The sequence below is a fragment of the Pleurodeles waltl genome, chromosome 8, assembly GCF_031143425.1.
Source record: "Pleurodeles waltl isolate 20211129_DDA chromosome 8, aPleWal1.hap1.20221129, whole genome shotgun sequence".
Lineage (NCBI taxonomy): Eukaryota > Metazoa > Chordata > Amphibia > Caudata > Salamandridae > Pleurodeles > Pleurodeles waltl.
Genome location: NC_090447.1, coordinates 884382854 through 884396060, shown reverse-complemented (window position 1 = coordinate 884396060; position 13207 = coordinate 884382854). Strand labels below are relative to the sequence as shown.

The window sequence follows — 13207 nt, the reverse complement described above, 5'->3', positions numbered from 1 at the left end:
TTTGATAGGTTACTTTCATTAGGATATCGACTGCTACTTGTTTGCCTTCCTTTATCTCAGGATTGCACACTATTCTGTTTGCTCAAGACTTTGAGATCTATGTGGCGAATGTCCTTAGTAACAGTCAGGTTCAGTTCGGGTGCATGGGTGATAATCAAAGTTAGTTCAAATATAGGTGATAAATGTCATAATTGTATTTTATGGTTATAAGGATTTTATTTACCTTTTCAGGATTCTTTTCAGAGGTATTTTGAAAAGCCTCATTCCCATCTACGAACCACTATATGGTTTACTGCAAGACGTGTCCATGGTGCAACAGATGCCATACTTTAAAGGATTTACCTTTCCACTAAATATCATAGACTTCCTCGGCCCAGCTTTTTCGGAGGTTGTGCCTCGGCGGTTGACCCCCAAGATACCTGTGCGAAAAGGCGTCACTGGACTACTAAATAAACTATTTCCAGGTGCAGAGCTTCTTTCCAAGCCTGGGTTTACTTCAGCTCCTGCAGTCCGAACAAAAGTAAAAACAAAAAATAGACCTGTCAACCAGAGTTTGGATGTCGGAAAGCCAGTATGGAAGAAGCGAAAGAATATAGGTGAGGAAGTGTATGTCTAGGTCTTGCGTAAGACAGCGAAAGTACTTTCTGTTGCAAAACACATTGTTATCTTACAATGGACGTAGAGCCACCCATTGTTTACAGTTGATTAGCTTAATTGTTGCTGTCATCTGCTTATTTCTTAATCACATTTTGGCTTTCCTTCCCCTTCTTGTTTTTGTCCCCCCCCAAGCATGAACACATTTTTTTCGGGTGCTACTTTTTTCTTTGTGTTTTAAGCACTCTGTAAGCACTCTGCATGAATGCATGTGTTTTCTCACCGTTTCCCACGTGTGCCACTTTTCCACTCCACCACTCTGTCCCTTTGCCTTCTTGCCTGTATGCTTTCTCTCTTCCAGCTCCACATTGCCCATTTGATCCACCCACTTAGACCCCGTGTGACCCCCCCCCTATTCTCCTACCCACGCTTTGTTGTTGCTTCCACCCACATAATGTGTTGTACCCCTCATCTCCTGTGTTGCTTACGCCAACCACCCATGACCCCCGTGTTGCTTTCGTCTACATGCATAAAAATATAAATCTTTTGACATTTAAAAAAAAAAAAATGTTTTAATTACTGATCCAACTCAGATTGGTAACTAAAAAGAAAAAAAAGCAGACAAAAAACTTTTTAAAAAAATCCTTAGCCATGCAACACATCTTTGGGGATGCTGTACCACGTAACTAAAACCAATGACAAAGGAAATAGTTCCTCAAGGCCAGATCTATTTGCTTTGCCAATGCTTGTTTTTATTTAGTTTACGTTAAGGTGTTCTTGCAATTCTGATATGTTTTGCTGCCACACATTTTTGTACACATTTCTTTAGTGTGAATTATTTGCTTATATCTTCATGTTTACAGACCCATCTGAGACTTACCAAACACGTAGTAAGTTGTCTTTCCTGTCATGTTTTGAGAAGTTGTAATGCTAATGTGACCCACATGAATAGGTGTCAGGAGACAGCCAGAGAGCCACACCAGGGTGAAGCACTGTTCCCAAGATCAGTCACTTTTCTGAGATTATTCTAACAGGAGCTCATTTGAGGCAGTGGTTGTAGCTGTTATTTTGTTCCTGCCAGCGCTCTTAGCAGTATCCCACAGGTACAGTATGATACCCAAGTACATTTACTATACTTGTTATTTTCCCGACTCCCCCAATGTTTATTTGAATTTCTGTTTACAAGGAACATAATTAATAGACCACCATCTGTAGTCTGTTTGCCATGCCCATGAAAGCATAGTCTAAGTATATGGGCTATTGTCATTGCACAGAAATTCACCAATTATAGTTAGCACAGCTAACAATAACTTTCACCTCACCATGCACTGCTTATGACCTATCAGAGATGTCAGCAATGGTGTCATTTGAAATGTCCTCATTGATGTCATAAATGGTGTCCTATTACATGTCATAAATGATGTAATATGTGAGGTTATATGGAGTGCATGACGGGGGCAAGTTATAGCAGGCTGTGCTACCTATAACTGGTGAATTTCTAATATTTTGCTACCAGATGTAAAACAAGCCCTCGTTGCGCATGGCCTTAGTTTACCACGGGTTGCTGGCCCACCTCCCGACAGATAGCTAGGTAGCCTCCCAGCAGGGTGGAGCAGCGTACGTGGGTCTTCGGATTGTGGAAACCCCATTCCTTGGGGCTTTTAAAAAAAAAAAACTATTTAAAGGATGGGGTGGGACCCCTTACCCGAGACTTATTAGGGCCCAGGGACTCAATACGCCGTGGTCAAATTCCATAATTAAACAGAGGGAGTGTGTGCCCCCACCTCTCTCCCGAGCGTTCTTGGCCCCCGGGGACCGCCTCGCCAAGGGTGGAATTGGATTAAAAAAATACGAGGCCGTCAGCTGCCCCCCTGCCTGAGCCTTATTGGGCCCGAGGACCTGATTTTCCCAGTCCAAAGTACATAATTAAGGGAAGGGGATGTGGCTTCCTCCCCAAGCCTTATTAGGCTCTGGAACCCCATCCCCTGGGGCCCTTCTTTATTTTAAATTGGTGCCCACCAAGCAAAAGGGGACAGGGGAGGGGTTATGGTTTAAGGTTGGGGGTGGTCACTGGGCCCCTGAAGCAGCTATTTATGCCCAGTCCCCTGGGTGGGAGAAATATCTGTTCGATTTCCTGCAGGCAGGGAAACGAAACAGAAGTCTGATCCCAGCAGGCAGGAGCATTTTGAAACCTCTGGTGGTCTGGGAGCAGACTTGCTTACTTGCTCCATTTGTCAGGAGATTGAAAAAAATACTGGAGCAAACAGATGTTTACCATACACCTGTTGGTGCAGGCAGGGAAACTACAGAGACCCAGGGATGGGCTCCCGGGGACACAATAAATTAGCTGGCCCGTGAGGTGGATTTCTCAGTGCCTTTAAAGGCTCAGGGATGGGGGCTGAGTAGGCTTAAAATGGGTGTAGGGTCCCTGGGACCTACAGTGGTTTGGGAGGGGGTATGCGACCGCCCTCCCCAAGTTTTTAACCAATCAGCCCGAGGTAATAGGGCCTTTAAAGGCTCTGGAATGGGCCACCACGCTGCCCCTCCTTATTTAAACAAAACAAAAAAAGGGATCCCAGGGGATGGTGTCCCCAGAGCCTAGAAAGGCATAGGAAAGGGGGCCCTCCTACCCATTTTGTTACATTTCTGTCCCAGGCGAAGGGGCCCCTCAGGTCTAGTATGGGAAAAGGGTGGTCTACTCAAGCCTCCCCTTCCCAAATTATTATTTAATGGCAGGCTGCCATCTCTGTGTGTTTTTTTTTCTTTTTTCTTTTTCTTTTTTTTTGGGCCTCCCTGTGGGACCCCAACACAGGTCCTAGGGTAGCGGTATATCCAACCCTTCCCCCTTATGTTATCTTTTTTATTTTTTTACTTCAGGGCGGGACTAAATCCCAGATTTTTGTAATGGCTGCCAGCAGTATTTTTCTCATGTTACTGGCAGCCAGTCGGAGCTCTCGCTCCCGCTTGATTCTGACCCCTGGGGGAGCAAATTGGCCCAAGGGGGAAAAAGCTCTTTGGGCCAATTAGCAGGTTCTATGTTTAAAAAAAAAAAAATGGTTTTGAGGGACTCTTGCGAGAGTCCCTCGGATCCAACTGTCCAGAAATACAATTGTTTTTTTTAACTTCAATTTCTCAAAGACTACAGAACGGATTTACACCAAATTGCAAAAATCACAATCTGCGTGGCAAGATTTAGATTTCTGCCGTATTTGCTATAATTCTATTCAGGAGTTTTTGCAGTTGCGCTGCCTAAACAAGTCTATGGAATATGCATGGGGAAAGTTGCTTTTGGGACACCTGCTCCCCTCCCTTTTTTGTTCTTGGGCCCTGTAAAGAAATGGCTCCCTGTTGCAGTTACCCCCCACCTTTTGCCTGATACTGATGCTGACTTTACTGAGAAGTGTGCTGGGACCCTGCTAATCAGGCCCCAGCACCAGTGTTCTTTCACCTAAAATGTAACATTGTCTCCACAATTGGCACAACCCTGGCACCCATGTAAGTCCCTTGTAACTGGTACCCCTGGTACCAAGGGCCCTGATGCCAGGGAAGGTCTCTAAGGGTTGAAGCATGTCTTATGCCACCCTAGGGACCCCTCACTCAGCACAGACACACTGCTTGCCAGCTTGTGTGTGCTGGTGGGGAGAAAATGACTAAGTCGACATGGCACTCCCCTCAGGGTGCCATGCCAACCTCACACTGCCTGTGGCATAGGTAAGTCCCCCCTCTAGCAGGCCTTACAGCCCTAAGGCAGAGTGCACTATACCACAGGTGAGGGCATAGGTGCATGAGCACTATGCCCCTACAGTGTCTAAGCAAAACCTTAGACATTGTAAGTGCAGGGTAGCCATAAGAGTATATGGCCTGGGAGTCTTAAAAAACGAACTCCACAGCTCCATAATGGCTACACTGAATACTGGGAAGTTTGGTATCAAACTTCTCAGAATAATAAACCCACACTGATGCCAGTGTTGGATTTATTACAAAATACACACAGAGGGCATCTTAGAGAGCCCCCCTGTATTTTACCCAATTGTTCAGTGCAGGACTGACTGGTCTGTGCCAGCCTTCTACTGAGAGACGAGTTTCTGACCCCATGCGATGAGAGCCTTTGTGCTCTCTGAGGACAGAAAGAAAGCCTGCTCTGGGTGGAGGTGCTTCACACCTCCCCCCTGCAGGAACTGTAACACCTAGCAGCGCGCTTCAAAGGCTCAGGCTTCGTGTTACAAGGCCCCAGGGCACTCCAGCTAGTGGAGATGCCCGCCCCCTGGACACAGCCCCCACTTTTGGCGGCAAGTCCAGGAGAGATAATGAGAAAAACAAGGAGGAGTCACTGGCCAGTCAGGACAGCCCCTAAGGTGTCCTGAGCTGAGGTGAGTCTGACTTTTAGAAATCCTCCATCTTGCAGATGGAGGATTCCCCCAATAGGATTAGGGATGTGCCCCCCTCCCCTCAGGGAGGAAGCACAAAGAGGGTGTAGCCACCCTCAAGGACAGTAGCCATTGGCTACTGCCCTCCCAGACCTAAACAACCCCCTAAATTCAGTATTTAGGGGCTCCCCAGAACCAAGGAACTCAGATTCCTGCAACCTAAGAAGAAGAGGACTGCTAAGCTGAAAAACCCTGCAGAAGAAGACGGAGACACCAACTGCTTTGGCCCCAGCTCTACCGGCCTGTCTCCCCACTTCGAAAAGACACTGCTCCAGCGACGCTTTCCCCAGGACCAGCGACCTCTGAATCCTCAGAGGACTGCCCTGCTCTAGAAGGACCAAGAAACTCCAGAGGACAGCGGCTCTGTTCACCCAAGACTGCAACTTTGTTTCCAAAGAAGCAACTTCAAGACAACTGCGTTTCCCGCCGGAAGCGTGAGAATTGCAACTCTGCACCCGACGCCCCCGGCTCGACTTGTGGAGAAACAACACTTCAGGGAGGACTCCCCGGCGACTACGAGACTGTGAGTAGCCAGAGTTGCCCCCCCTGAGCCCCCACAGCGACGCCTGCAGAGGGAATCCCGAGGCTCCCCCTGACCGAGACTGCCTGACTCCTAGATCCCGACGCCTGGAAAAGACTCTGCACCCGCAGCCCCCACGACCTGAAAGATCGGAACTCCAGTGCAGGAGTGACCCCCAGGAGGCCCTCTCCCTTGCCCAGGTGGTGGCTACCCCGAGGAGCCCCCCCCGTGCCTGCCTGCATCGCTGAAGAGACCCCTTGGTCTCCCATTGATTTACATTGGAAACCCGACGTGTGTTTGCACCCTGCCGCCCCCGTGCTGCTGAGGGTGTACTTTCTGTGCTAACTTGTGTCCCCCCCGGTGCCCTACAAAACCACCCTGGTCTGCCCTCCGAAGACGCGGGTACTTACCTGCTGGCAGACTGGAACCGGGGCACCCCCTTCTCCATTGAAGCCTATGTGTTTTGGGCACCACTTTGACCTCTGCACCTGACCGGCCCTGAGCTGCCGGTGTGGTAACTTTGGGGTTGCTCTGAACCCCCAACGGTGGGCTACCTTTGACCCAAACTTGAACCCCGTAGGTGGTTTACTTACCTGCAAAAACTAACTAACTCTTACTCCCCCCAGGAACTGTTGAAAATTGCAGTGTGTCTAGTTTTAAAATAGCTATATGTGATTTATATGAAAACTGTGTATGCTATTTTGATTATTCAAAGTTCCTAAAGTACCTACCTGCAATACCTTTCATTTGAAGTATTACATGTAAATCTTGAACCTAAATAAACTAAGAAAAGATATTTTTCTATACAAAAACCTATTGGCCTGGAATTGTCTCTGAGTGTGTGTTCCTCATTTATTGCTTGTGTGTGTACAACAAATGCTTAACACTACTCCTTTGATAAGCCTACTGCTCGACCACACTGCCACAAAATAGAGCATTAGTATTATCTCTTTGCCACTATCTTACCTCTAAGGGGTACCCTTGGACTCTGTGCATACTATTCCTTACTTTGAAATAGTGCATACAGAGCCAACTTCCTACAGGCCCTGCTTGACGGTCAATCCAAGACCTTACAGGAAGGAACTGAAGTGAATTTGCTTTCTTATTAAGATTAATCAAACGGCACCCTCACAAAACCATAGAAATTCAGCTGTTACAGTTAGTTATTTCAAATAACTAAAACTCTCGTGCCCTGGGGTGACTAACTCGCAAAAATATGATGACTGTTTTTGATAGATATATATCTGTGTGTGTATATATCTATATATATTTATTTACTTATTTTAAAAAAGCTCAGAAGACTGTATTTTTTTATAAATTTTCACTGAATGCTTTTTGGCCCAGGCGGGACCCCTGGGTGACCTCCGCACAAGACCTAGGTGGTCAGGGTATTCCTGTCCTCCCCTTTTTATTTATTTTTAACTTTTTGTTTGGGACTCAGCTGAATCGGAGTCCCAAAATGGCTGCCAACACTTCCTGGTTGAAGTGTTGACAGCCAATCAGATCTCTTCATGAGATCTGTCGGATTCGCAGAGTGTTTGCGCCTCTAGATATACAAATTAGTTTTTCCTTAATTATCTTAAAAACTACTGAAAGGATTTACACCAAATAACAAAAAGTCAGTTTCTGAACCAAGACCTACATTTCTGCCAAACTTGGTGTAATTCTGTCCAGCAGTTCAGGCTGTAGCCGTGTTCAAAATCTTTATGGGAAATTGCATGGGGAAAAAGTATTTTGAGAGCCCATCCCCTTTTCCTGAGCCCCCGCTTGGCGAGTCACCTCAAAACTTTCTACACAGCAGCTGAACCGTCTGTCATACAAATTGTGAAAATTGTGTGTAGATTCGTAAAACTGCACCAAAGTTATAGGCAAGTAACAAAAAAACATTTCCTATGGAACTATGTTGAAACTATAACTGCCTACTGGCAACCTGTGTGTGTGTGTGTGTAATATACATAAATTGCAAATCTTAATTTATCAAAACTATTTACACCAGATCACAAAAAGCAGATATGCACGGTGGGTGCAAAAGTCCCCCCCCCCCCCCAACACACACATTCTTAGCCCCCACTTGAAGTAAACACATTTTGGAACCCCCTCACCAAAAAATAATTCTCAGCCCCCGCTTGAAGCATCACCTTGGTCCTTTCCAGGAAGGCGCAGAGGTGGAGGAGACTTTTTTTTTTGTTTTTTTGGGAAAGTATTGTGAAGATTTTTCAAACTACGCCAAAGTTTTTAACAAACCAAATAATCCATTTCCTTTGAACACATGGCCCTAACTATAAAAACCGAGCAACTGATTTTATCCATCCATCGCAACATGGATTGTGCTATGTCTTGCCTTCTTATTAAATGTAGGATTAACACATAAACATCTCTTATGTTGCTAGGAAGTGTTAGGAAAGGAAGGGCATTCCAATAACCAGGACGCGCAGACTAACTGTGCAGAGGAGGTATACTTCTTGCCAGACCATAATGTAATATTCAGTATGAGTGAGCGCTGGGTTTGTGACATGCAAAACTTGTAATACCACTGTGTACCAGACACCAGTTTATCTGTACAGCTGAGTAGTGAGAAAGATCTCTTAAGACAGATGCTTCATTTACATGACCATGAGTGAAGTTTAACATTTACATTTCCTACAAAATCGAACTTCTATTACTCTTTGAGGCTAACTTTTAAAGCAAAGTCAAGGGAATGTGTGCAGCACATCCCGACATTCCCATCCTATCATCACTCCATCGTACTCGATGTGGTGACTGAATACAACACAAACCCTTGCATCTGTACTCTGTCATCTGTCCACTGTCCTTCACTTGATGTAACCATTAGCAGCACGCAGCGTGTCCCCTTTCCAGCATCTGTACCCCATCATTTGTCCAGTGAACTTCATATGGTGTAATCATTCACAGCTTCTATGGCTAACCTCGACATCTGTATCACAACATCGGTCCAATGTCCATGTGGTATAACTATTCACAGAATGCAGCTTGAGCATCGGCATCTACATCTCATTCTGTTGTTTAATGTACTTCACCTGGTGTAACCATTCACTGCATGCAACCCTCTGCCCGGCATGTCCCCGGCATCTACATACCATCATATCTGTGCAAAGAACTTTGTAGGAAGCTGGCAATCTGTGTAATGTACCAATGTAAGGGGGCGCTATGCAGATAGTCCAGGGCAACCCTAAATGGCTGACAGGTTAAAAAAAAATACCCCTAAAAGCTCTCTTTTGTGATAGTGTGGACAAGCAGTTAGGCTTACTAGAGGACAGTGTTAAGCATTTATTCCACACACACAGCTGGTTAGCAAGACACACATTCAGTGAAGAAATCCGGCACCAATTTATAAAAGTAACACCTATTTTTATATGAATTCATATACCAAGATCATCAGAATCTGCTAAGTACTTTTAGAGAGATACATTTTTACACTTTTCAAATGTTGCCCATGCAATTTCTGGAACGGTAATTTTATCTTATGGGGAAGAAACATATGCTGCAGCACTAGTCTTCTGGCGGTAAGGTAAGTATGGGGTAAGATAAGGTCCAAGGCAGTACTAACAAGTCACTTCGGGAGGCACTGTTGTGTCTGGTTGCAGAGGTGTTTTTCAGCATCGGATGCCCCAATGTTTTCCTATGGGAAAGAAACATGCTGCATTTGTTCACTTCGCAGTGACTTCACTGTTCTTCTGGACTTGAAGTGATCATGGGGCAAGACCCAAGGCCACTCCGAACAGGTCACCTTGGGAGGGGGAAGGAGGGGCTTGGGGGGGGGGGGGTTCTGGGGCATTCAGGTGAAGAGGTGTGTTATGGCGTAGGATGTCCAATTTACTTCAATGGAGATCGATCAGGTCAGAAAGAGGCTGCAAGCAGGAACTGGGGAGCTAGTCTGGGGGAACCAACAAGGGGGCTCAGTTCTTACATTGCTCACAATGTTCTCACATTGAGACGTAGGAACACCTTTGGTCCTCTTGTCCTCACATGTATTACAATGCCGCCTGCTGTATGGGTGACCTACATATAATGCATGCAGTGACTTTGGCATGGCATACAATCTGTGTGCCATGTTGTGTTTTCACTCAGTTTTTGCACCCTGACACGCAGTCTGCGATGGTAGGCTGTGTGCAGTTGGTGCGCGAGTCCCTTCGGTGGCATAAGTTATACTGCAGCCCTTAGGAACCCTCCTTAGTACCCATGCCCTAGGTACCAGGGGTACCATTTACTAAGAACTTATAGGGGTCTTAAAGTCCTGTGCCAATTGAGAAAAAATGAGACACTCTTTGTTTTAAGGAAAGAGCACTGGCACTGAGGTCTGATTAGCAGTCCTCAGTGCACTGTCAGAGTTGAAAAGCACCATCTAGTAGTTCTAAAAATGAGCAAAAAGTGGTGGGGGCATCTGCAAAGTTCCCTACAAAGTTCACATGGTTTAAACATTCTCATCATGCACCGCCCTGCATCCCACCACAGGGCAGCTTCATCCCTTCACCTGTCCAATGAACTTCACATGGCTTAACTACTCAAAACATATACATTGGCCCAAAAGGTAAGCCTGTACCTTTAGAAACTAAATTTTCTCAATTGTATATTTAAAGTAAGTAAAGAAGGGAGCATTCACCGTTTAAAGCAATGTTGTGAATTGCATATTTAAGACGTGAAACACGTGTTTGCTTGCTGCCTCATACAAATGACATCATTATGTAAAGTTGCACTGCAAACTAAATACAGTTTTGTCTTTAACCTTATTAGCAGTAATCTCCCTCTGCTACCAAGTCGCACTTCTCCCAGGAAAGCAATGGTCTGACTTTAGTCACAGACACAATTTTTATAATCCTTCCCAATGACGCAGTGGGATATGCATGCTACATATTTCCTATTGTGTACCTAGTATCTACAACAGTTAATCAGCACCCTTCATTTGCCACGTCCAACTAAAGGATTTCTTTAAATAGGTCCATAGTCACATGGTCTCAATAAATGACTCAGGAGTGTACCCCAGTGCAGTAATCCTGGTCTTCCATGTCTCTCTTCCTGTATTCTTATGTTATTGGGCACTTTTGGCTTTGAAAGAGGGCTGTGTGGCTACAGTCAAAGATCCAGTAGTTTGCCTGTTGTGAGACTCAGACCTAATCTTTCTGGTTTCTAACTGAATTATGACCATTGTAGTGTTGGATTTATCACTCATTTACTTCAACCATATTCATGAGTGCCTGCCATTTGGGGAGCTGTGCATCAGTTCTCATTTGGTCTCCCATTCCATTTAACCATTGTAGTTTTCAATATTTCTAGTTTAGTTCATAGATGCACACAGTATTTCAGTTGTACTGCAATTTCAGTTGCATATCATATGATTTTAACTCCTGTGTGAAGTTACCAGAGGAGTATGGACAATTAAAGTTCAAATCAGTTTTGTATTTCATATGGAAAGTGCCAGAGTGCCTAGTTTTAAGGGACAATCTCTCCTGTGCCTCAACGACAGACCCAAAACCTAGCCAGTTGAAAGAAGAAAGGGGAATGTTTGGCCATACTCTGCCACATCTCTGGTGTGCCATCTAACAACCTTATCTTTGCTACAAAGTTCTGTCTTGACTTAAAGATCTTTTCACCTCAGCATGTCCCTATAGGACATGACAGTTGTTTGCTTCCTCTACATTACACATGGGGCATATGTCTTGCTGAACCTCATTTGTTTCATATATAGCGGATGTGATGCAGATGGCTAAGTTGTTTTTATTTGACTCTGGCATTCCTGCTTACTTTTATGAAAGTATCAACCACATTTTGCCTTTATATATCTGAGAACTCCTGCCTGATGGCGTTGTTGCACTTCATTGCAGTTCTTCTCTAGTTTACACACAGTTAATGTCTAGATATATGTTATCACTGCCCACACTTTCTCTACTAAATCTAAAATCATTTTCAGTTCCTTATCCTGGAATGCATGCATAAACATTTCCCATCTTCTATACCAGTGACGTCTGTTGTCTTTTTTAAAGTACTTCTTCTTTTTTTGCGATGCCAGAATATTCTTTAATTCTAGATATGAAGATATTATGCACGTGTAGTGCAGGCCATCTTTCAGTTTTCACCCTTCATTGATCCGTAGTATATTTATTAGGTCAGTAAGTGTGACTTCCTCGCTACAGCAGTGGATCAAGGCTAAACATTACTCCCTGTTAAGAAGGCTATGTCCCATGCATAGTATATGAGTGCAAGTCCCCGCCCTTGGTGCCCAACTGCTTATATATTTAGTATACACATTTTATTTTTATTTTGCCTCTGGAGTCACTCGAAACTAGGCATGTGCAGAGAGGCAAAAGCCTGTCCATGGCTTTGAAAGGCCCTGGACCTGTCTTGTGAGCTGGAGGAGTTCACCAGGTATACCCTCAGTACTAAGAGTGGGCACCTCCCCCTTTAGTGAGTATAGTGCTTAAGGTGGCGGTGGCGGTGGCTGCAGCACACCGTGGTTAAGATAATTACCTGTGTGACTATAGCATATTTTATGTTGGGCATTCTGGTTGAGGCTTACTCGTAAAGGTCCACCTCTATGATCATGCTCGGAGTAATGAAAGACAGTGGGATTCAGTTTGGATGCTCTTGGCCTTGCCTAGCACAAGTTGGAGTGGGGGGCTAAATACCCAGACAATCGCAGGCATTCCTGTAGCTAGTTAAGAGTCCCAGACACTGAAGTGAGTAGTGGAGATAGAGCTGCCTTTAGAAATTCTATAACCCTTTTGGTTAGCTGATTAGGCTTCATGAGCACTGCCTTTTGTGGGATGGCATGAGTGAGGGGGCAAGACTGCAGACTCTTGTGAGTGGTGGGTACATGGATTGGTGAGGCCTGCCCTTTTGTCTTTCCCTGATAACTGCATCAGTTGGACTGAAGACAGCCAGGGCAAAAACCGCACACCTCTTTTGTGCCTCTGTTTTGGTTGCTTCAAGATGGAGACATTCCCAAGGCTCCCTATGGTGAGAAGTCTCACTGTACGCAAAGGCTGCATCTGGCAAACACCCTGGAAAGGACTCTTAAAAGAAGAACTACCCCAGACGTGTTCTACAGGTGGAGACCAGTTTTGCACACCCCCTGATTAGAAATGATGTATAAAAACGAGATCCACATCACAACCCTTTGTTCTAGTTCCAAGCCTTTTAGGACCACGAAAGGGAGTGCTCTGAAGAATACTGAATGGACAGCAGGGGACGTGGTACCACAAAAAACTCTGCTACATGCTTTTTGCCTATGCCCCTTTCTTTCCTTCCCCTAGACACTAAAGGCTTCTAACCATCTTCAGGCAATAGAAAACAAGTGCCTGTAAGATGCGGGTGAAGAGTGCTTTGAAAGGGAATAGAGCCAATTAGCCAGATCTGTAAAATCTATGAAGGCTGCATCAGCACTGCTGAATAATGTAAGATCGTGGACTTAGCAGGTCCCCCGGCTGCACGCTTCTTCCACGCTTCCTGGATTGAGCAAAGATCACAGAATTCATGGAATGAGTTTTTCAAATTATGCTGCCTATTCCATTTTATCCTAGACAGTGGGGGTTAATGACCACACTTGTAACTACGAAGGAAGTGGCACTGTACTGCATTTGTATTTTCGAAATTATGAGGGATACTAATACTGCACTGAATTTCCTCATGAGATCAAAAAAGTGGGACCACC

At 45.0% G+C, this 13207-nt stretch overlaps 1 protein-coding gene across 1 annotated transcript in view; it reads left to right on the top strand.

Annotated features, from left to right (window-relative positions):
• The window catches only part of NEPRO (nucleolus and neural progenitor protein), a 76783-nt gene that overhangs the window by 46435 nt on the left and 17141 nt on the right, over positions 1 to 13207 (top strand). Inside the window, exon 6 of the mRNA XM_069205189.1 lies at positions 232 to 596. Coding sequence (XP_069061290.1) covers positions 232 to 596 — 365 coding nt within the window. The remainder of the gene's footprint in view (positions 1 to 231; positions 597 to 13207) is intronic.